This window comes from Micropterus dolomieu, linkage group LG23 (genome assembly GCF_021292245.1).
Source record: "Micropterus dolomieu isolate WLL.071019.BEF.003 ecotype Adirondacks linkage group LG23, ASM2129224v1, whole genome shotgun sequence".
In the NCBI taxonomy this organism is placed as follows: domain Eukaryota; kingdom Metazoa; phylum Chordata; class Actinopteri; order Centrarchiformes; family Centrarchidae; genus Micropterus; species Micropterus dolomieu.
In genome coordinates, this window is record NC_060172.1 from 30,252,309 (window position 1) to 30,277,236 (window position 24,928).

Below are 24,928 nucleotides of genomic sequence, written 5' to 3' on the forward strand. Positions count from 1 at the left end.
GGTTGTTTGCAGTAACAATCTGCTTCTACTGTACAGTATGTCCGCAGGCAGGGAAAGGCATGAAGTAACCCTGCATAATAATTTGAGTCTGATATCTTGTAAATGGCTGAATTGCCCTGGGTTGTGTAGTTGCAGCTGGCATTGTTATGAGAATCTTCTGCATTTTTTCCTTGCTGTCAGCAGCATTTGAATACGCAGAGGTCCTGCTCTGTTAGCTTTCATCCCTCAGCAACTGCTGTCAATGTGTCCTTGAACATGTAGTGGAATATACAACGACTGGGTAGGTAAAAAGTCTACCGCATTTATGAGAAAGAACTATGTTCGATCGACACTTTGGTTATGGCTTTTTAAAAAACTGTAAAACCAAGTAGCTATACTATGCCACATCAAAACTTAATATGTTATAATTTCGATATGCTACTTTGAGATTGGCGCACTTCCATAATGCCTTTTGTTTATTGTTATCCAAATATATGAATTTCTACCGCTTAACCAATTATAAATAATCTGCCTGTCTGCCACAAGGGCTTGGAGAAAATACTGGATGCTAGTGGGTATCAACATTGTCTATTTTCCATTAATTATTAATAGTGCAGAAAGTGTACTCGAGTACACCCTTAGATCAGGTGAATTTGCTCTTTTTCAGCATTTACCCACATAGAGGCACGGTGTCCCTATTATCACTATGCAGTCCGTTACTTTTATCCAAAGAGCAGAACAACTTATAAGTTGTAAGTTACAACTTGTAACTTACAAAATATATAGTGGAGTCAGTGCTATGTTCTGCAAATGAAATACGATTTTTATCATACTTCTATAATGTGTCAACATCAGTCCAGCCCATCGTCAGTGCTTTATCGCACTGCCTCCAGTCACTGTCACTGCTACAGTCAGTCAGCGCTGCTCCACGCTGCTGACTAGGCTACTTCCCTCACAGTCACACTGACATGGTGATCACTGTGGCTAAAGATACGATCCAAGTGGATATGCGAAAACTATAAGAGACAGGGCGTTAAGAAATACAAAGACATTTCCATAAACCTACCGGCAACATCTAGGACAAGACAGACCGCTTCTTTCTCTGTCATTGGCTTAGGACTCCCCAATAACCTTAGAGGGTGGCGGTAACTTAGACAACCAAGTCCGAGGTCTAAAGGCCTCGATGGTGAATTTTTTTTAAAAGACTAAGTATCATCATAATAAGTGAGGTAAGATTATTCTTGTCGAATTATTTTATTTATTTTGAATGCGTACACGACATAGACGGACCAGACAGCTCAAGCGAGTATTATCGTCTGACAAGTTAGCCTAGCCTAGCTGTTAGCTGGCTAGTAGCATGCTAAGAGTCGCTCTAAAAGCAATGGGGATAGTGAATGAGTGTTGGCTACTTCCAGTAAGCTATTAGCGTTCATACGCTGCCTAGTTAGCTGTATCTTACAATATTGCTTGTGCTTTATAATGCATATTAACTATGTCTTAAATGTATAAATCGAGATAATATGACTTGTGACATCGCGTAAGAGAATTCCATGTCAGTTGAAGTTATTTGTGTAAGTTAAGTTAACTATATTCCAAGTATGAGCTAGCATTAGCACCACTACCGTTAACATTAGCGTCAGTTATCCGCGAAAGCTAGTTTATACCTTGTTTTGCAACGTTATCATAATAAAAACCATAACGTTATTTTGTAGCGACTGACTTGCCAAACCTCTAACGTTATTTGCTGGTTAATTTATCTAATGAGCCAAATATGTACTAACGTTAGTAAAACAAGAAATGAATGCATTGTCGCTTTGTGACCACTGTTGTTAACTCAAGCTTCCTTTCGTCAGGTGAACTTGTGTGGCGTTGTATAGCTTTGTAGAGTTTCTGTAGTGTTTGCTAGACCCTAAAATCGGTGCATCTGCTCATGCCACACAAGATTAGGGACTAGAAGACTGTCCACTATGTTTGCTCTAGATGGCATCAGATTCTGCCCTTTTTAAATGGTGTGTTTTGCCTGTTCCCTCTAGGTTTAGCTGAGAGATGGCAGACAGTGCAGGACTGCAGTTTGTCAGCTCCTTTGCTTTTGAAGCCATGCAGAAGGTGGATGTGGTGCGCCTGGCTGCTCTAAGTGACCCAGAGTTGAGGCTGCTGCTGCCGTGCCTGGTGAGGATGGCTTTATGTGCTCCAGCTGATCAGAGCCAGTCCTGGGCACAGGACAAGAAGCTTATCCTCCGCCTGCTCTCTGGGGTGGAAGCTGTCAACTCCATTGTAGCGCTTTTGTCTGTCGACTTTCATGCCTTGGAGCAGGATGCACGAAAGGAGCAGCAGCTTAGGTATAGCAGACTTACACATGGTAAAATAATTATTGCAACAGTCTGGTAATGACTAGAATGAACTACCTCTGTTCTTCATGTCATACATAAATACGTAGCTTTTTTTCATAAACACTCAATACAACTGATCACTGTTGTCCAAAAGAATCATGGGGAGTTCATTTCAACAGTAAACACAGTGTGCCTTCTCTTCTGCCAGGCATAAGGCAGGTGGCTCTAATGGAGAAAGCATCCTGGTGTCACAGCTACAGCATGGCCTGACCCTGGAGTTTGAACAAAGTGATCCCCTCAGGAGACTTCGTCTGACCCTGAGTGAACTGTTGGCTATCATGAATAAGGTACAGTCACAGGTTCCCAAAATAATTAAGTAAATCAAAGGACACTGACAGCATAAACGTGAACTTAGTTTACATGGTAGTTCCAAATTCTTTTCTGCTGAGCCAGGTACAGACTTTCTTATTATGATTATCATTATGATAAAAGACTAAGAATATGGGATAATTGGTGACTTGGATGATTGACCCACACAGTGTCTTTTCCCTTGTTGTTTCTCAGGTGGTGGACTCAAACGGAGAGTTTTTCTTGAAGTCCTCTGAACTATTTGAAAGCCCTGTGTACTTGGAAGAGGTTGCTGATGTACTTTGCATTTTACAAGCAGGTAGCCTTTCATCTTCTTAATAGTTTTACCTAGATATGCTGTGGAAATGGGATGGTGTTGCATCCAATGGCCTTTGTACACAATTGTGCTCATTGCAAGAATGAGAATTGTACGACCCAGAATGCCTTCAATAACACAGCTGGCATGTACAAGATTAGCTCATATGTGAAAGTTTGTGGCACTGAAAGATTTCAGTCTGGGTATGTGCATTATGGAGATGTTTTTTGATAAAGCATATGTATCATAAATTGCAACAAAGCTTGATTATAGTGAGGAGAAAATATATATCTGCTAACATTAGCTGTATATTAGGGCAAATGACCTAATATTTCTGTAAAGCCGCCCTGAAAATGATCCACTTCAGTGATATTGTCCTTTGCACTTGACAAAATGTTGTTTGAATGTGTGTTTCTTTTTTCTTTTTCTTAGAGCTGCCGTCGTTGCTGCCCATTGTGGATGTGGCAGAGGCTTTGCTTCATGTCCGCAATGGAGACTGGTTTCTGTGTCTGTTGGTTGCCAATGTCCCTGACAGCTTCAATGAAGGTATTTCAGCTGTCCCACACACTGTGCATGCTGTCAGCTGATAATGTGAGATAGAGTGGCTGGTTAGTTGCACTAGCTTGATGTGGTTAGTGAGTGTACCTGCTGTGGCAGAAAATACCGCTATACTTAACATTACCACAGAAGCTTTCTTTGATGACTTCATTATAATTATAGGCAGGTTGCTATGGAGTTGGCATCACATGATTTTCTTTCAGAGTTTATCTGTTTCCCCTCTAATTCTAGCCATGCCACTGGCCCAGGGGTGTATGTGTTTGTATTTGATTGATGATGAACATTATTGTCTTGTTCTGGCTCGCAGAGTGTGCTGTGTGTGCTTAGTGAGATGCATTATAAGAAAATGCCCGCTGTCTCCAGTGCCTCCTTATCACACAGAGGGTCAAGGCTAAGTCAATAGCTTTTGTGTGTGTGTTACATAGCAGTAAAACATCAAGGAGTCCTTTTGGCTTTGTTACGGGAAAAGAGATTGTTTCATTGAATTAAAAGTGAAATAAACTCATGCAAGGGTGAAGTGTGGGAAATGGGTCTGTCTAGAAGCATCAAGGTCTGTCACAAGCTGGTAACCAGACCTAATACCACTGCCTCTTTTGTGACGCAGAAAATAAGACAGAAGTGGCAGAAATGGAAACTAAAGCTAACCATAAACAGTTTTCCTTTTTAAACTGTCAGCTGTGGAAAAGAACAAGCAAAATGAGATAATGCTGTCTTCTGATGGCTGCAAAATCGTATTTACAGGCAAATAACTGAGTCATGATTATACCGCTTATTTATGGAAGAACATGACTTGAGAAGTGAAACAGTGCTACGGTCTGTCAGCGATGTACAGAAAACTAGGAGACCTTTAGGTGAGGATTGCATTTTTAAACAAATGACCTACAACATGAAAATGTCTTGATTGTGTAGAATTTCCCTTGGTTTGTGGGGAAAGTGAGCGTGATATTATAATAGCCAACACATCTCCTGATTCAAAGCATGAAAATGTAATGCTGCTTGTTTGCTTAAATGCGCACGTCTGTCTTTGAAGTTTGTAGAGGTTTGATCAAGAATGGAGAGCGTCAGGATGAGGAGAGTGTGGGTGGTCGACGCAGGACTGAAGCCCTCAGGCAGCTATGCCAGATGAACCCCTCACAGGCCCTCAACATCAGAGCTATGGTGGTCAGTTACACTATTAAAATAATCACACACTCCAGACTAACACCAGAATCACACTTAATCCATAACCTCCCATAGATGATCTATTTCAGGTGAGAGAATACATCACAGCTGCTGTGTGATCTCGACATACGTATTTACTATAACCACTAGTCTTAGATGATTTTGCTGTTTCTCTTAAAGAAATGTAAGGCCTTACCCATCTATGCCTCCTCTTAGGGCCAAGGCCGAGAATTTTTAAATGCTAAACATGATGCCTTTAAAGCAAGTATAATTGATATTTTTATAGTAACAACAGGTGGCCAAAACAAATCAATTTTTGCGAGAAACAGCCATAGAGGAAAAGGCCTGAAGCGTATAAACAGAAAAAATAATTGACCAGGCAAGGGCAAAGGCCTTTCAATGCTGGAGAAACCTCCGAGATTTGAAATTTGGGAGGCGGAGCTTCTGAGGGAGGGTAGGGGTGTATTTGTTTGGCAATGGATTTCAAATATCAACAATCCTTTTGCAGAATCACTTACTCTCCCTTTAATGCAAAAGTCTACTTTTTAAAAAAAAAAACAAAATAGTGGTGAAACGATTAGTAGATTAATCGTTTAGGCAATTGAAGGAAAATAAATCAACATCAATGTTCATAATAAGCGTTTAGGCCTTTTTTCATGCATAAATTCCAAATATTATCTCGTTCCAGCTTCTTAATTGTGACTATTGGTCTTGTCTTTAGTGATAGTTAGGTGAATATATTTGGGTTTTGAGCTATTAGTGGGGCAGCAGAAGACATTATAAGATTTCACGTTGGGCTTCAGGAAATTAGGAGGGGTATTTGTCACAATTTTCTGTCATTTATAGACAAAACAACTAATCAATTAATTAAGAAAAGAATCATAGGCATTTTTGTTAATTCCCAATAGTAGCGATTTTATATTGACTCTGTTTTGCCGAGAACATTTTATTTTCTAGCAATGACTTCACAGAGGCTAGAAACACAGAAGCTTTTTGTCTTTACTGATTCATGTTGTGATACTATCCCCGAAGGGAGATATTTGTCTTCTTGCTTCCCCCTGCTCTCAAGAAGGTTACAGCACAAGGTCAGTTATCGAACGCGGCCCCAGGAGGTAGTAGAAATGCATTGCCTTGCCTGAAGGATGCATCTGTCAACAAGTGACAAAGGATGCTAAAGAGTGACATATAGTAGAGCCGAAACAATTAGATGATCAACAGAAAGTTATTTTTCAAGCAAAAATGCCAAAATATTTGCTTCTGCAGTGCAAGGATTTGTTCTTCTCTCTGACTTGTTTTTTTCATCAAAAACATTTGGCATCAGAATAATTTACTGTGTATTTGTTTATCGTGTGTAGGTGGAGGAGTGTCACCTGCCTGGTCTGGGTGTGGCTCTGACTCTGGACTATAAACCAGATACAGCAGATGAGGCGGTCAGTCCCCTAGTCTCTTACGTCAGCGGCCTACTACTGGGTACCAATAGCAAAGTCCGAACCTGGTTCAGCATGTTTATTCGCAATGGACAACAGGTGAGGGCCAAGGGTTTATTCTTTATTGCATTTAATGTTGTTTTAATTACACAATTCAGTTCAAGTAGACAAAGCTGGTCGCAGAAGTAGTTTGGTCGACACAGAGAAGACTGTAATGCAAAAAGATCCACGTCGGCATTTTGTCTCATCATGTTGGGTAAAGGACATTGAAGCAAAAGTACTCTGTGTGAGTCTCACCATCAGGGCTCCAGACTAACTTTTTTCACCTTCGTCCCGGAACCATCCTGAAGTTAATGTAAAGTGTCCCAAAATCAAAATGTTGTTTCTTTACTTTATTATCCTCCTAGAGTATTTAGTCACACAAATGATTATAAATTGATAAAATAAATAATATTTATTTTGCTTGATTCAAACAAAAAGATTTATAAAACTGAAAAGTTATCTGTTGAGGCACCCTTTTACCTCGATGATAAATTCTTTAATTTCAATTCCGTTTTAAACTCCTGGACTTTGTTTCAGCAGGTTTTCTGCTCATGTTCAAAACTTTCTGCACATTCAGAATCTCACATCTGTGTGCTCTGACATGTCCAGAAGAAAATCTAATATATTTAAGTAATATTATGAGACTAACATCATTATTTAATGAGAATTCATAATCTTTTTTAAAAGTCTACCTGACCTATACTCTGCTGTGCTCCCCTTCAGACTGTACTGAATGAAACAAGTGCACTGCACTTTGTCAGAGGTAGAAACCGAAACCAAGACTGCCAATCAGGCAGACACCTCAGCAAATCCTCATGTTAACTTCTGCAGCTCTGACAAAGTGCAGCTAACAGTCCCAGACAGAGCCAGATTGTGCTTCAGGTTTTAGATGCATTAGCTGGGTGGAGATGATTCTCCCCGCCAGTCGACGTTCTCACAATATAGATTTGTTTTTCACTGCGTGAGAACATTGATGTGTGGTGCTTAACGCTTGCCTACACAGCGCAATTGAGAGGTCAGCAAGACGTTTGTGACTGAGAGAATCAATGGACCTGTACCGCGGGAACAGGTGAGCAGCCGGCCTCCTGTGTGAGTCCGTTGTTACTGTAGTAACAGCGTGAGAAGACGGCCTCCGTTGTAGTAAGCCCTCGGTCGGTTCAGTTTGTCATTTGCTAAGTGATGGTAATAAATAAACACATAGGCCTACACAATCCCTTTTGTCCTAGAGGCATCCCACAGAATATTTCTCTTCGTCCCAAACACATTTTCTATCGTCCCCAGGACGACAGGACACCGTTAGTCTCGAGCCCTGCTCACCATCAATGCATACACTTCATATGAGCCTACTGGATGAAAAGTAACTAAATGAAGTTAAAGGAAGTCATGCTTACATGAATTGTGGACTTAACTTTGAGAATAAGGTCTTAACATGTTCTTTGTCTGTAGGAGTAGCATCCCCTAGGTCAGGGTTAAGCCTGGATTTCTTATGTGCATGTAATGTAATCATCCTGAGTGTAGAAACTATGGACACATTCTCACACACATACACACACCTTTGCCTCTTATACATGGTGTCTGTGCTTTGTGTCACTCACATTCTTTTCCGTCTTCTTCAATTGTCATTTCTTGAATTGAATTGTCCCAACATTTAAAAATATCCATGATTCAATTGGAATCTTGTATCTTTCCATCTGCTGTTTTGTACATTACAATTTGCATGTAACTTAGCACTCAGATGAGTTGTCAATTAATTGATCAACAGAATATTGTTGACAAGTTTGTTAATCAATACCTTGTTTATCATTTATCCTACAAAAATACCAAATATTCACTGGTCGGAGCTGAAATGTAAGCACGGCAGCTGACTCATGGCTTTCCCTCGCTTTCTCTTCATACTGCCAGCGAAAGAGAGAAAGCAGCTCGGTGCTGTGGCAGATGCGCAGACAGCTGCTGCTGGAGCTGGTCGCCATCCTCCCGCGCTCACGCAGCACCCACGTGCCCAATGACGGGGATATGGAAGAGGGCGGCGGCTCAGGGTACTCTGGCCTCAGAGAGGAGCATGTGGTGAAGGCCAGCGCTCTCCTGCGACTCTACTGTGCCCTCATGGGCATTGCTGGCCTCAGGTAGGTCAAAGAGAGTCGCAGTAGCCCTCCTGATATTTGATACTTGTTTGATCGCCATTATTCATCGATTGTTTTTAGTGTTTGATTCAGATATTTGAAAGTTTCACCTGTTGTTTTTAACTCAGTAATGCTTTATTTAGTCCAGTACGAATATTAAAATTGTGTGTAAAGTAAAGATTTATTTAAAAAAGTTCATGTCTTAAAGATAACATACTGCATGTAATCTCTCCACAGACCTACAGATGAAGAGGCAGAGCAGCTCTTGCAGTTGATGACCAGCCGGCCCCCGGCCACTCCTGCCGGTGTTCGCTTTGTCTCGCTGTCCTTCTGCAAACTGCTGGCCTTCCCTACTCTGGTCAGGTACAGAAAGCTAATCTCCCTGACTCCTACTTTTAGAAGTCTTTGTTTTATTAAACAAACACAAATAGGTTGGAATCACAGACCCTATTCAACTAACATTGGTCCTGAGTTTAGATTCTCTGCCAATGCATGCTGCCTGCCAAAAGTCCTCTCTGCATCTTTTGGTGTTTAATATGGTCTTTTGTTATATGGAGTGTGAGCTTTATCCTCTGTGTGTCTGTCCAGCACTCCAGAGCAAGAACAGCTGATGGTAATGTGGCTCAGCTGGATGATCAAAGAGGAGGAATACTTTGAGAGGTAAGGAGAATCTCTCTATTTATGATGCCACATTATTGTATGGAGAAACTGTGGTTCTTAGTTTGCTGGCACAGTGGAGATCTTTACAACTTGAGAAAAAAAAAAATTGCAATTCAGGTTCATCCCATTTTACTTTTGAATGAAGAAAGCTTAACTTTTTACTGTGTGATAGTGAAAAAATAATGTACAATGTTAATATTTAAATAATGCATGATAAAATATTAATTTTGTGCAGGTCTCCCACTTCTAATTGTAACATTAGTCTTGGCTACACTATGCAAGGTATTATCAATGAGATTATGTAGTGGTCATCTAGGGTCTAATGTGTTTCTCCAAAAGCAGTGCCTTTCTTGATGTTACTTTTTTTTTGGGTTTAGCATGCGGTCTAGCCTTAAAGCAAAACGTGTTTGTACTTCTTTTAATTACAGTGCCAGTTAAAACAGTCTACTAACTTGAGACGCTGTTTTAAAATCATAAAACACCCCTGATTAATGCTATAAACCTCTAAAACGGTAATGTAAAAACATTTACACTCATATCTCATGACAGAATTAGTGGTGATTTTATGATGCTGCATTAGCCAATATGAGAAGGCATTAACACTTTATACCTAAAAGGCCTCCATCAAGGCCAATAGTCCAGTTTTCTGTGATATGCAAATCTGCAAAAGCAACCACTATATATGTCAGGATATGTACAAAACGATTTGAATTACGGTATGTCATAATATCGTTGCTGAAGCCTCATCCTCTCAGCTGTGCATTCACTATTGGACTAAATTGGAAATATTTCATATACTTAACGTACAGTTGTGAAAACCAGAAGACACATTAACAACATACATATGTACAAATATCAAATGATTAAATTGAAATAACATCATGAACATGGCAGATGTTCTCACACAGTTGTTGCTGAGAAAAAAGTCCTTTATTACTAGTGCTGGGCAACGATTAAAATTTTTAATCACATGATTTTCTTGCGATTAATCACGTAGTTGCACACAAAATTGAGTAATGAATTCTAAAGTAGTGTATTGCACACTTTTAATTTAAATGTACTGCTACATACACAAAAGTGCAGTAACGTGGTTTGTAAACACTTTAAACAAATAAGGTGCTTTTTACCAGCAGTATTCCCTTTATACAGCAGCAATAAAATATTTCTAATAAATCTCAACTTAAACAGTAATGTAATCAAATCAAATACAAATACAAAGCTATTTGCCACTGCCAGGGCATTACCGTTTATTTAGTACATTCTAAAATATTGTACGTGCAATTTTAGTACCTATTGTGGGTGATTTACTAAGAATTATTGCGTATGTGACAACAGGTGCAAACACAATGGAGGTGGCAGTATTTAAATGAGGGTTTTGCATGTTTTAATGGTTTCCGCCATGGAAGGTGGGGAGGGAAAGCAGCCACTGCATAAAAACCTTGGTTTGTTGTGTTTAGTGCGTCTCGAGTATGTGGAAATCATATGTACCTGCCTGAGATTGCACTAAGTACTTGGGACAGCACACCTGAAAAACTTTGGGAAACCCCAGCAGAAACAGATACAGTATGCGGGAATGACCCAGGCGCGAGGAAATGCCGGCAGATCGTGCTTCATCCAGCCAGAGGGAACAATCACCAACCGTCCGCACCGTGCCCGGTCGGTCCGCGATCTACTGGCCCTGGACGCCCCAACGCCCCATTCCCTCCGATACCTACAGTGGGTTGTGTCGCTATATTACGACCGGTTGGTGATCGTTCACTCTGGCTGGATGAATTTTACGCGGGATCCATGCACTGCAGCTGGGGGCTTACGTGTTAATTAACTGGTGATATCAAGTATGTACACGTTTTTACTCACGCAAACCTTGGGTAAATCAGGCCCTATGTTCAGTAGCAAGTGTCCCTGAATGAGGTGAAGTGGTCGAGTACAAGACGTAGCGACAAGCGGGCACGTTCCTGTGAAACTGTTGCGCTTGTTCTCACCTCACGCACACGCCCGCTGCCGAAGTTGAATTGTCTTTAACTTTTTGCACGCGAGGCGCTGCACAAATCATTGGAAGAGAGACTGATCCTCGCTGTTTGTGAGTTTCCAGAATCCTTTACTGTTCAAGACAATTTAAATGTGGTAAATTTATATCTGAATTCATACCTGAATGTGTGTTTACTTTGTTCATCCTCTATTTGAGAGGCATTTGATGTTCCCTCCTGTAATAGTTTGCTCTATGTTGGAATAGGCAGTGATAAACTCTGCACAGCTTTTGTTTGTATGCTACAAATTAAATTAATATCGGCCTGTCTTAACAACAAATTATAATTGCAGCAGCATATGAATCTGTGTGTGTTTGTTTCATGCTCTAGTCCATAAAGCATACATCACCACAGAGTCTTAAATGACTTTAGGGGTGAATAAAGGGACACAGGCTGACAGAACTGTGTATGTGTGTGCTCTCGCAAGTATGTCGGTTGATGCGACTAGCATAATCAGTTTATTAAAATTCTGTCCTGTAAGATGTAGGATTAACGACAAGTCTAAGTGTCTTTTCTCACTTGCCTCACATGCATATGTATGTCCTCCTCCTTGCAGTGCTGCGGGCGTATCGGCTTCTTTTGGAGAGATGCTATTACTGGTTGCCATGTATTTCCATAGCAACCAGCTCAGCTCCATTATTGAGTTGGTGTGCTCTACTTTGGGGATGAAGGTAAGGTGGTAGGTGGGAGGGAGGGAGGCAGTGATCAATACATCAGTCTGGCTGACCAGCTACTGGCCCCACTCCTCCACTGCAGCTATGACACACATAAAGACTATATCACTGATGAAACACTTGCAGCATACACATATCTACAAAGACACTATACCCTGTGGCCAATTTGCTCTTTTATTACTCATTAAGTGCACTATTGTTTCCTGTCTGTGTGCTAAGTAGTTTTCCTGTCTCAGTGTATTTTCCACTAAGATGTGTAATGTAATTGGATTTAGAGCCTGTTTGTTTCCACCCCGAGGGCAATCCTCTCAATTCAGTGTTGGGCCTGCCATGTAGAATTTTTCTTATGAAATATGAAAGGAGAGAATTACAAAATACCAGCACTGTTGCCTGCAGGTCGTTTTCACTCACAGTAAAGCTACCATTGTTGATGTTCTTCATCTTTTTTTTGCCAACTTCCTATAGATTGCCATCAAACCCAGCTCCCTAAGCAAGATGAAGACTATCTTCACACAGGAGATCTTCACAGAACAGGTACATAGTTTACACATGCACATTTTCTACCTGCTAATTTGTATTTGTATATATGTGCAGGCTTTTCATTCTCATCAACACATTTATTTTCCCCATCGAGAGCTGCTGTAAATTCAGGAATATAGAAGCTTTTAATTTAACAACTTGTCGAATGAAATAAAAAATCCCTCTAAAAGTTCAGTTGTCCATAAATCACTTTATTCATCACTATGCAGCAGTGATAAAGGTTAGTGTTATATTTAGTAAATATTATCTGTGGTCATGCTTACATGGAAACAAAAATGTCCCAGCACTGTCAACATATCTTGTTACATATGGGATATGTTGCCATACTCTCAGTAGAAGGAGGAGCTTGTTAGTGAAGAAGCCAGAAAAAATAAATTCCATCTCAACAAAGTTGTGCACATTCTCACTATAATGTTAAACTCTACAGAATTTGAAGGTGTTCTTTGTCTATTTTTTATGTTGTTGTTGTTAAGATAACTTGTTTACTTTTTCTGGTATCTAGGTGGTTACAGCCCATGCGGTGAGGGTTGCAGTGACCAACAACTTGAGTGCCAACATCACAGGTTTCCTCCCAATTCACTGTATCTACCAGCTGCTACGGAGCCGAGCCTTCACCAAGCACAAAGTGTCCATCAAGGTAGGAGATGGGCACCAGCTGGCTCAGAGTGATGACTAGCTGCTAAGTGTTAAGTCTGTTTCAAAAAACCCTCCGGTGCTGTCCTTGTGTGCATTTTCCAGGATTGGATCTATCGTCAGCTCTGTGAAACGACAACCCCTATCCACACCCAACTGATTCCCCTAATTGACGCCTATATCAACTCCATCCTCACTCCAGCATCCAAGGCCAACCCTGAGGCCACCAACCAGCCCATCACTGAGCAGGAGATCCTCAATGTCTTCCAGAGCTCTGCTGGGGTGAGTCAGCACTTAGGGCTTATGGGGAACTGCAAAAACTTAAACTTCACCTTAAACATTTAATTGCATTTGTGGTGTGTTCTTAATTTTCCATATCATTTTTGGATGATATTTGACAGTATGAATGAGTATTTGAAGGCTGCATTTCTGAAGTTAACAGAATTAATGGAGTATGTTGCCTCTTTTTAATAGCACCTTACAGAATGTTGCTTTTAAAAACACAGCTTCACTTTCAGTCTTTCTGCCACCCCTGATTTACTTCACGTAGTTATTGTTATAATAGTACTGTTGGAATTCAGTTACTATCTATCTATTTTTCATCTGTATCCCTCCTAATGCTTTTGATGTTTAGATTAAAAATGTTTTTGTTGCCATCAGGGTTCAGGGCTATGGAATATGCAGCACTATTAAAATCAAAATTTAACTATAGATATAGAATTGTGGATCTATTTTGTCTTTGAAACCCATTTGCATTTAACACAAGTCTTAAGCAAAATATATATACTTCAATTTGTTAATAATTAATTTAGTTACTTTTAATTGTGTTCCAACTCCAAGCATTCCAGGTTTTATACTACTGATCAGTATCCATCTCCACATTAACTGTTGCTGCAGAGCCCTATTTTGCTGCCCGTCCCTGACTGAAGCTGTTGTTTTGCTTCTCTCTTTTGCCATTTGTTAGCAAGGCGAGGGTAATCGGGGGGGACGACAGCGCTACTCCATCACCACCCAACTTCTTATCCTCTACTACATACTGTCTTATGAGGAGAACCTGTTGGCCAGCACCAAACAGTTGGGTATGTTACAAGACAATAACTCTGTCCCATATAACGCCGGTCTGTGCCTGGCTTCCCACTGTGCTGTTGGCTCCCTTCCTTTCTATTTCTTATTTTCCCTTCTTCTGCCTTTCTAAAGTGCCTCCATTGTCATCTCCTTCGCTGAAGGAGGCCTTGTGAGATGGAGGGAATTTGTCAGGCAGTGAGAGGAGAAAGGCAGCTTTTGTCCTCTGTGAAGTTGTAGGAGATGCTCTCACTCTGGATGTGCAATCATTTATCCCTTTCTCTCTCGGCACTGAATGTTGGCCGCTTCATAGAGAATAAATGGAGGGCTGACAAAGAGCCAAGTACAATGGCTGCGGGAGCTGAGCTAACTAGGACAGCTGTAGGTTAGATTGAGCATTAGCAGTTAGCCTAGTCAGTGTTTATTCTCTCCCATGACGAGCTCTCCTCTTGCCCTTCATTAGGCCAGATTTATGTGAGAGTTTATGCCCATTTCTTTAATTGCTGTGTTTACCCAAGTGCTCCCGCAGCCTTCAAGGAAGGAGTAATGAAGCCCATCAGCAGTGGTAATGAACCCACGTCAATGAAAAATCACCTCTGCTCCTCTAACGCATCGGCACAGTGGCTCTGGTGTCCTTACACTGCCAAATAAAACACTTATGCTCTGTCTTGTCCTTTTCTTGCTTTATGTTCTCACCCTCTCTATTTTCTGTCTTATCATTTCTTTGCTTCACTCACCTTTTTTCTCTTATTTTTCAAGCCCTGATGCAGAGGAAGCCAAAGTCCTACTCAGCAGCCTTGATGGACCAGATCCCTATAAAGTATTTGGTTACCCAGGCCCAGGGACTGCAGCAAGAGCTAGGGGGTGAGACGTGGACTTGTTGGTTACATCTGTATTGTCATATTTTATTTTACTAATATGGTATTACATTATTGGTAGCACAAATGTTGTATACCAAGATGGTAAACTTGTCCCTGCTTTACATATCACTTCAAGGAAGGAGTAATGTAAATATCACTACTTAACCCAAAAAGTTATTTTGTGAGAAGAGAGTTGGGCAATTTTTTTTATTTATTTATTTTTATTTTTTGGAAAAAAAAGGAAAAACACAATTTAAAAAAACAAACAAACCTCAAAACCACGAAATTCTTGCAGGTAATAAACAAATAACATTCCTTTCCCTGTTCCCAGGTCTGCACTCTGCCCTGCTGAGGCTGCTGGCCACCAACTACCCTCATCTGTGTCTAGTGGAGGACTGGGTGTGCAAGGAGGAGGTGACTGGTACCCTGCCCCTGCTTAGGAGGATGATGCTCCCCAGCAATACCTGCAGATACACCCAGAGCCAGCTACATCAGGGTAAGCAGGCTCGGAATAAGGGATGAAAGAAAAAAGATCGGGGCAGAAGGTTCAGACTGGTAGTTCTTTATTCAAAGAACTACCAGTCTGAACCTTCTGAATTCAGAGCACTCTTGCCTTTCTGCTAAAATTGCCAGATTTTTCGAAATGTGAGACATATTACTAAAGTCTTTTTAACAAACCGGCCCATTGTTCAGATTGAATTTTGATTAAAGCGAGCCAAAGTAAAGATGTCATTTGAAAATAAACCAGCACTAGTGATACTAACCTCGGAGCCAGGGTTGTCTAGGGGGGTGAGAAGTGTTACCAGTCTTGAGTGGAACTGGGAAGAGATGCTAATATTGTATAATACATTTAAAGGTGAAAGTCGTTATCCAAGTGAAATCTTATATCAATGGTTAATCCGTCAGGGTTTAGAGGATTAGGCTGTAATTGGCTTTTCTTTGATATAGATCCTTGACAAAATGCGAAAGTCGAACAGATAATCCATCTCTCCCGTTTCACACGCCATTATGCAGGTTAATGTACAGATGGGTGACAGATGAAAGGGACAACCAACATGAACTGTCTTTGTATGGAGTCAAGCCACCACAACCCTCCAGAACAAATTCAGTGCTCCTTGCCAAGTCTATGGAGCTCTGTTGGAGGGATGAATGCCATTCCTCCACAAGATATTCCCTCATTTATATATACAAGCTTTATTTAATCAGGTAATCTTATTGTGACCAAGGAGTCTTTTGCAAGAGAGACCCGAGTACATCAGAAATCACAAAATACATTTGAAGACAACTTTAGTATTATATCATTTGGTTTTATGGAAATGGCGGTAGAGAGCATTGTCTTGCACATTGGTCCACAATATTCCAAAGATGTGAAACTGGATTGAAATCTGGTTGACTGTAAAGGCCGCAGCACTTCATTCACATCTTTTTCATACTCACCAAACCATTCAGTGAGGCCTGGCGCCCCACACATTAATTAGCTGTTTGCCCCCCCCCAGCCTTCCAGAAGTTACCATCAAGCAGTCCCAGGCTGATGCGGATCCTGGAGCATTTGACGCTGCTTTCACCCGGAGACCTGATCCCTTATGCAGAGGCCCTCACAACCAGCATGGCTCTGCTGCTGGAGCCCGCTGTGCCTCGTCGAATACTGCAGACCCTCAACAAGCTCTGGATGGGCCTCAACACTGTGATGCCCCGCAGGTACAAGCTCTGGACACAATTAGATGGTGTGGACAAAGGATAGAAAATGCTAGTCTCAAGAGAGAACTAAATGTCACATGGGAATAATACATTGTGGTGATTGGAATATTCAGTTTGTTGACTTTATTTATACAAGTTAAAATTTTATGAGAACCAGATAGTGGAAATACCTAGTGGATATGGTATATTTTCTGCTTTAGGCAATAATGGTATGCCTCAACTAATGGCAGCCCTTGAGTATTGGGGCTCAAAATCAGTCAGGAGTCCAAATAATTATCTTGTTTTGCTCAACTTAAAAATATGAATCCACAGATGAAGTGCTATTTTGGCTGCTGGTTACATTTATAATTGTATGCCATTTCAGTAAAAGGTTAACTGTAGTACTTGAACCGCTTTTCCATTACCATTACCAACTCGCCACTTCTCGACTCGGTTTGGCCGTGCTCCGTTTTCCATTGCAGATAGTACCTAGAGATAGCATCCCTCAATGTAACTGATCGGCATAGCGATGCCACACACAACTGCCATGACGTAATGTTCAATGCGACACACACACACCAGTGATCCACACAGCTGTCTCTTGATTTAAGTTAAAATGTTTCAACATTCCTCAGAATGTAAAGACAGATAAGCGGTATGAAAACCTTCCAGCTGTGTTTTCCTCTGCTGTTGTTGCTGCAGCGGTCTCTGTGACAGTGGGACCAGAGGACTCTGAGTGGGCGGCCGGCCTCGCGAGCTCCTCCCGTGGTTTGGCGCAGGCTTCCCCCACCGCCACTTGCGGAGCTCCTCAACACCGAAAACTTTCAAGCACATTTTTGTTCCGCCATCACTTTTCGTAAAACTGTCAATATTCGAAATGTACACAGTTGGTTTCTCACCTCAAAACTTCTCAGAAGTGGATTTAGTGATGAAATAACGTAAAAAAAAAAAGTAAAATATAAAACTTTCTGTTGCTGGCCTCTGTCAGGCGAGCGCAATGATGATGCAGTGAATAGTGAAGATTCTCTCTGACCCATCAGCAGTCTGCTGATCGCCTCAGCTTGCTTGGAACCTCGACAGAGGTGATACGAAAAGAATTACCTGGAAGCAGGTACAGGTACAACTTTTCCACATTAGAAAAGCAAAAAAAGGCGAGTCAAGCTGGTACTATGCAGTGGAAAAAGGGGCTTTGGTGTCGTCTCTCCCAAGGCTGTGTAAAGTTGCTGTGAGACTTAGTAAATGGATTAAAGGAAGACCTGTGGAACAAGAGTTGTTTCCCTTAACCCCAGGCTGCATGTGCAGTGATTATTGTGTGAATAGATCTGAGGTATTGAGTCAGCCAGCGCAAACTCTCTGGACAGAAGAGGGTGACCCTCACTCTGCCCCGGGGCCCACAGGAGCACAGTTACCAAAGCTCTGAGCAGACATCCTATCGATCCAAAAGGGGTCTGTAACAAGAAGAGCTCAGGGCAGGAAAACTGAGGGAGACTCTCCATGAGGGAGATGGGAGGGATTGTTGCCCCCTCCCTCTTCGCTTCCTCACTCCCTCTCAAAGTATTGAATGTTGCAGAGGGCTAGACGAGAGGTGAACCTAGGAGGAGGGCAGCAGTGTCAGATTTCACACAGATCCACTGATTGATGCCAGTGCGCAAGCTGCAGGAAGGCTTGGAGCTCCAAGCGTGTCCTGCTGTTTGGAGTTTGGCATTGGTCTGATAAGAGATTGAGGGTGAAATTCTGGCTAATTTGTTAGTAATTGAATTCATTAAACCCCTGCTGAAGTATGCCTGATCATATTTTTGTAGCATTTGAGTATTTTGCAATTTTGGAAAAAAGGTGGACGATTCGTTATTAGTTCATCTGGATACATATACTTTTGTTAACCGGCAAATTGTACTATTGTCCTTTTAAAAAGTACCATAATGTATTTCCATGTGCTATCAGTCTTTTCAAGACTCAGCAAATGTTCGACATCTCAGTTTGAAATGAAGCTCCAAAAGCTGGGTAAACATTTTTTACCTGCCGAGTCAGTCAGTGTATTTCCTCCACTTCATAATACTATATATGAGTTAAAGTTAAAGAGGTGGTATTATGCTCATTTACCAGAACAGGTTTACATGGTTTAATTTTCACCATATTTTTTGTCATACTGCTGCAGCTCCTCTTTTCACCCTGTGTTGAAGGCTTCATTTTAGCTACGAAGTGATACATCTGGTCTCTAAGTGATCTTTTTGGAAGTTTCACATGCGAGGTTCCTAGTTAGGACTACTAACCAATCAGAAGCAGAGAAGGGCGGGTCAGTGAGAAGCCGGTAAACATGGCTTCGGTTCAGCTGTACATGTTGTTGACCAGCTTGGCAACATGGACTGGAGCAAGAGTTTCAGAGTGGTGAGTTATTAATCTGTAACAAAAGTATCTTTCATCCATAAAGTTTAAACTGAGCTCTGTCTCTACATCACAGGAACAACTTTATGTCAGTTGACTGCCCGGAGGGTAGCTAGTGTTTGGATGGGAGAGGAGAGGTGTGTGCTGCAGCTCACTGTTTTTCCACCTCTGCTTTTGAGGGCGTATCGGAGTAGCCGCTTGGCGAGCGTTATATGAGGCGCATTTAACTTAGAAAGGGAAGCAACTGGACTACAAACGAGCTGAGGATGGGAACTTCCTTTGGACTGGACTTTGGGCTTTTTCACTTTGCAAACCTATTACATGCAAAAAAAGGAAAGAAACTCAATAAAGGAGAGGGGAAAAGCACAATACCACCTCTTTAAACCTGATGTGTTTGTGTTGCAGGTTGTGGGTAATGACAGTAAACTCCCTCCAACCTTCCGCCAAGCTGCTCAGGCAGCAGAGGTACACTCAAAACGACCTGATGGTGGACCCTCTCATTGTGCTGCGCTGTGATCAAAGGGTGTATAGGTAACTACGTGACACATACAGCACACAGATGCAGTTCTGCCAATTTAAGTTAATGCTACATTGGGTGTCTGCATTCACAGACCTGTTGTCACATTTGATGTATATGCTTGTGGTCATACGTTTTTTTGCTTCATGTGTACGGCCTGTGAAGACACAGCCAGATGATATTTACACCACATGGACACAATTGGCTGCATTTATTTTCACAATGTCCAAGAATGGTTAAGATGTGTGTCAGATAGCTTGAAGGAAATAGTGAGTAGTTTTCATTTTGAGGATCACCAAGTAATCATCGCTGCATGAGAGGATATGTTGAGATTTTTGAATCCCCTTCTTAGACAAATACATAATAGGAAGTGTCTTGTTTTTTTATTTAAACATATATTCAGTAATATTTTAGTAGTTAAAGGTGTGTTCACATCAAGTATATTTATTGGTTCTCTGGAGCATTTACCCTTAATCTAATGTAATGTGGTTTGTTCCTCCTCAATCTGGTTTCTGGTCAAAATCTGAACCCTGATTCTATTGTGCCAGCATCTTTCCATTGTATTCCTGTTGAATTTTGTATCTGAAAACTAGTTTTTGTGGAGCCGACCAAGTGCTGCCAAATTGCACCAGGTTACCCCAGACGTGCAGTTCATACCAAGGCAAATAAAATTATAGTTTTGTTTGTTTGTAAATTTATTTTTTTTTTGCCAGGTGTCCTCCTTTGATGGACATCGTCCTTCACATGCTGAATGGCTACCTGCTGGCCTCAAAAGCCTACCTACACTGCCACCTGAAGGAGACAGCGGACTTTGATCGGCAGAGCCAAACAGTGTCAAACTTGGGCGTGTCCGGACAGCCAGATACACCTGAGGTCACCAGGGAGGAGCTGAAGAATGCCCTTCTAGCTGCACAGGTATTTTAACCACTAACTCACACACACTTTGTTTCTCTTACACACTCAAACCTCACTTTTTTCCAGATGACATGAATGTAGAAATGAAATGGCATGAAATTACATAAAAACAAATATGTAGGAGATGACCTTTCACACCTAGCCGTGGTAACCATCTGTTTCTATTTAACACCAGGACAGCGCAGCAGTCCAGATTCTCCTGGAGGTGTGTCTGCCAACCTCCAAAGAGCAACAGCTGGGGGCCAACACAGAGAGCCTGCTGAGGAGCATTAGGGGCCCCTTGCCAGGGAAATCGAAACAGGGAAGCTTGGGGCAGAGAGCCAGGGGGTGCGGGGAGGACGCCGAGCCAGAGGGAGGCCTGCTCAGTGACTTGAGGGAGGTGCAGTGTCTCATCTGTTGTCTGCTGCATCAGATGTTCATTGCTGACCCCAACATTGCCAAGTTGGTCCACTTTCAGGTAACACAATGAGGAGAAAAGAAGAAGTGGGTTGTGCACTTTGTATTTGTTGTTTTACCGTGACAGTGGGATGGCTGGAACATAAAAGACAGCGTTGTAACAGGTCTGAATCCAAAACCAACTGGGGCATGCGTGCCTCCTGACCCTGTGGTGGTCTTGGCCTCTTTATGACATTCCTTTTTCTTAATGACATTCCTGCATGACTCGATTATCTTGCTTCCTTCCATAGTGTGCCATTAGAAAGTAATGTTATTATGCTAATAGCCTTTGTGTGAGTCGTTGAGTGGATAGTGCCATATTGCTGAGAATACCTTTGAGTCGGTTTTTTCAAGAAGAGCCAAGTCATGTTGACCCCATTAGTCATCACTTTGTGCCATGGCATTAGTGGTAAGTGACTGCAGCACTCCCAGAAGTAACAGACGGCCATATGGTGGACTTCATCAAACCAATGCTTCCTCTGTCATACTAATCCACCCTCGTCCAAACTGTTAAGCAGAAGCTGCTGCCTGCATTTGCGTAAACACACAGGTTTAACATACAAGTAATTGCGTGCTTAAATGACTACTTAATTGAATTTACTGTGTCTCTTGTTATCATTCTTTCTGTCATAAGATTTATATTTCCTGTTCTCTCCCACTTTGTGCATCTCTCTCTGTCAGGGTTACCCTCAAGCTCTGCTGCCTCTAACTGTGGCAGGCATCCCCTCCATCCATATCTGTCTGGACTTCATCCCAGAGCTGCTGGCCCAGCCCCAGCTGGAAAAGCAGGTAAGGCCTCCCAACCTCCCCTCCACTTTATTTTTCCTGGCTTTAAATCTTAGACTTGTGCCAGAGCCTCTCTTACACGGCTGTGTTTCTTTAAAGGGGGTCTACTGGGTGCTCTCTGCTGAGTGTTTGCATATTTGCTATATTAATAAGTGAAGAAAATGTGTAGCCATTGTGAATGTGTTTCCCCACAGATCTTTGCAATCCAGTTGCTGTCGTACCTGTGTACCCAGTACGCCCTACCCAAGTCCCTCAGTGTAGCCAGGTTGGCCATCAGTGTCATGGGCACCCTCCTTACAGGTCAGTGATCTGTTTTACTTGTCTTTACGTCTCATACATTCATAGTTTTGCTTGTAGCTTCCTTTAGTCATCCCATTTCTCCGTCTCCATCATTGATTTTGATCCCAGCAGACTCACTGTATAATGTAAATCACATTGCAGCATGTACAATGCATCAGCTATGTCATACCGTATGTCTTGATATTTTTATCCCAATATGTGGCTGCCACCACCTGGTCTTTGGATGTTAGTGCAGCATTTTCTCTCCATTACATAAACTGTGTGAACCACCCTTTTAGCCATTGTATTTATTGTTTACACAGTTATTGTGTATGCTATAAGTGTGTGTGTGTGTGTGTGTGTGTGTTCTATTTTTAGTGCTGACTCGTGCCAAGCGTTTCTCTTTCTTTATGCCCATCCTGCCATGCCTGGTGGCCTTCTGCCAGGCCTTCCCTCCTCTTTATGATGATGTGGCAGCTCTGCTAGTTCAAGTGGGCCAGGTCTGTGCCTCCGACGTTGCCACGAAGGTCAGGGACATTGACCCTCTCATTGCCCGTAAGTATAGTTAATAGTTTTGGTTGCAGTATAACGATTTGTGAAATGCCATTTTTTATTCATTAGGTTACGCTTTTCATAAGTACGCAATGTGTAGCATTTCCTTTCCTTGTTTGTGTGACCACCAGTGTAGAAACACAGATATTTAGGTAAATTCCTTTTACCAAAATATTAACAGAAACTCTGGTGTCCCAGAACCGCCTCTATTTATACCTGATGTCAGCTCTGACCAGGAAACTCTTTGCACTGAAATTGCCAGTGGCTGTTCTAAAGGCATTAATAGATCAACCAACATGACACATAAAAAGCTTTATTTCAGTCAGATTGGAGATCGTCACTATAGGCTTGTGCAGACTACACGACTTTCAGTGCCGGGCGATCGCCGTGCTGTTCACACTACACAACTTGCCGTTATGTGAGGGGAGTCTTGAAGTCGTTGCAGCGTTCACACTACGTGACTGATGGGTGACAGGGTGTCACACACTACATGAGCTGACAGCAGCTGTGTTACCCATGTTAGATATCTGGCTGATGTCTGCGACGTGTCAGCTATGCGTCATGGAGCCGTTTTGATGTGTCGTTGAGTAGTTCACACATAACGACTGGTGACCACCAATCGATTGCTGATTTACCCCGATCACAGCCTGACGATCGCCGAGAAGCAAATCAGGCTTAAAATCTTGTTGTGGGAACTAGGCATTAGTAAAATTGGTTGGCCTTTTTTCAAATAAGGTGTCCCTGTTTTACAGAATGATTATACACAAAACGGACAGGCATGTCTGCAGATAGAATATCCCTAATTAAAAAAGCCTCCCTAGCCTGCATTTTAATATTTTGTAATATTGAGTCTTGATCCAATATTTAAATTTTACTGCACAATGTAGCTGCCCACTTTATCTGAAGTTGGCCTGCGTTAGATTAGATCAATATTTTTGACCGATGAATAGTTTTGAATTAAGAAAATGCACTTAAAAGATTTTCTTTGCTTGTTTAGGAAAAGGACACAATCTTTTTCTTGTTTCCTGTTCTACCAATACCGCTGGTAGTTTTCTGCCTGCCTGGCTGGAAGCAGCACAGGCAATGAGTTAATCAGCCTTAAATACTGATCTTGCAGATTGACTCTGGGCAACGCTAACTACAGATAATATGGTGTCGTCACATGAACAGAAAAAGCTACAAAAGGTTACATTGTGCCTTTTCATTTCTCACCATAACGAGAGCATTGTTTATGCATGGACGTGGCATATTTGTTGTTTTCCTGCCTCAGGGCTGCAGTATCTGAAGGAGAAGCCTCAGGAGGCTGCGGCTCCAGGAGAAGGTCCCTCCAAGCTCACTTTACCCCAGAGGACAGCAGAGGAATTGGTTGGAGCTGACCCTGATGTTCAGCTCTGCTACTGTGTAGAGGCCACCTTCATGGACATTATCAGCTCCACCCTTCACGGACTATAGACCAAACACACACATTCTAGAGGAAGAGGAGGGACTGGACTCAAACCAACAACTCTAAACACTGCCTCTGAAAAACATTCCCAATCCCAGAGGGCTTCTGTCAACACACACCCATTCATCTTTAAAAATTGGACTCAGACCTTTGTCAAGGACTTTCAGACAATGTAAGGTTGTGGGTTACTCTCGTGCACATGATGGGACATGTTGTACTGTGTATCCATTCTAGTCTGTTTAGTCTGGTCTAAAGTCAAATAGTAATAATACTTTCTCTACCATCAGGCTCTATTTTTCACACCCTGTAAATGAATCATGACTCGCAAAAATTGAATTTCTAAAATTAGAAAATGTTTGTGTTTGTTTATGTGCTCTTTCAGAGTTTGTAGAAACTGTTATTGGGTCAATTTTCTTGATCTCTGTAGGCATATTTTTCTAAGCTGTAAGCATTGTGAACTTTTCTCAGCAACTGAAAAAAGGAAAATGTTGCCTTAAAATAATATGTAGAGATTTTGTACCTTATTTGTTTGTAATAAAACAAAGAAACGCTTTTAGGTGTATTTGGGACAAGCTGTGAGCATTTTGGTTAAGAAGTGTCTTGGACACTTGTTTGGAGTAATACAGTCTCCGGTCGGGGGACTTCATTGACATCTTTAAGGTCCCTGTTTTTAAGTTTTGCTAATTTGATATTTGAGAAAAGTTTTCACTGCGTTTTATGCAACCAGACACAAATACCTAGAGAAAGAGAAGAAGGGACTTGTTACATCGGCCTAAATCTGAGAGACTAGACATAAATGAAAAGCTATTGAAGATGTGACCAGACCAGACCTGAGCTTAAGCTAATATACCAGCTGTACGGACAAGATGGTGAGAGCGTCAAGGCTTGTATTCATCAGACTGCTAAAAGTGTAAAACCTCCACATTTAACTCCTACTTTGCAGACTTAATAAAAGCTATTTATCACATTTGTTCTGACCCAGTGTTCTTAAATTTATAGAGCTCAATCACGTTTTGGAATAAGTACGACATAGCATTGGCCAAGATTTTATTTAACTATTAGCTATGACACCTTTTTCCAGGAAAAACGCCTAAAAGTAACATGCCTAAAATGAATCAGGAATAACTCCTCAACCATTTGGCCTAGATGCATAATTCTGGTCTCCTTTTGAAAGGTAAGAAGCTAAGGAATATAAATCCATTGT

At 41.6% G+C, this 24,928-nt stretch overlaps 1 protein-coding gene across 3 annotated transcripts; it reads left to right on the forward strand.

Moving 5' to 3' along the window:
- The first annotated feature begins 889 nt into the window (after positions 1–889).
- Positions 890–24,691, forward strand: ints2 (integrator complex subunit 2). Of its 3 annotated transcripts, none has more exons than XM_046040328.1 (25): positions 890–1,208; positions 2,013–2,318; positions 2,518–2,656; positions 2,874–2,976; positions 3,406–3,519; positions 4,562–4,692; positions 6,048–6,218; positions 8,064–8,284; positions 8,519–8,644; positions 8,870–8,941; positions 11,525–11,639; positions 12,108–12,176; positions 12,685–12,819; positions 12,921–13,097; positions 13,780–13,894; positions 14,637–14,741; positions 15,069–15,233; positions 16,234–16,435; positions 19,202–19,327; positions 20,027–20,228; positions 20,404–20,685; positions 21,345–21,452; positions 21,644–21,749; positions 22,107–22,283; positions 23,551–24,691. In XM_046040328.1, exons 2-25 carry the CDS (start codon positions 2,026–2,028, stop codon positions 23,730–23,732), a joined length of 3,636 nt encoding a protein of 1,211 aa, XP_045896284.1. In that variant the 5' UTR covers positions 890–1,208; positions 2,013–2,025; the 3' UTR covers positions 23,733–24,691. The 3 variants fall into 3 exon arrangements, with proteins under 3 accessions (XP_045896284.1, XP_045896285.1, XP_045896286.1); XM_046040329.1 differs by lacking the exon at positions 890–1,208 and adding an exon at positions 1,276–1,393; XM_046040330.1 differs by lacking the exon at positions 890–1,208 and adding an exon at positions 1,432–1,550.
- Positions 24,692–24,928: the final 237 nt, after the last annotated feature.

Bases quoted from the DNA above. Each gene is read 5' to 3' on its own strand.
- ints2 (XM_046040328.1), top strand. From the start codon at position 2,026: ATGGCAGACAGTGCAGGACTGCAGTTTGTCAGCTCCTTTGCTTTTGAA. The intron at 2,977-3,405 runs GTAGCCTTTCAT...TCTTTTTCTTAG, and splicing joins ACTTTGCATTTTACAAGCAG to AGCTGCCGTCGTTGCTGCCC. The intron at 3,520-4,561 runs GTATTTCAGCTG...CTGTCTTTGAAG, and splicing joins CCCTGACAGCTTCAATGAAG to TTTGTAGAGGTTTGATCAAG.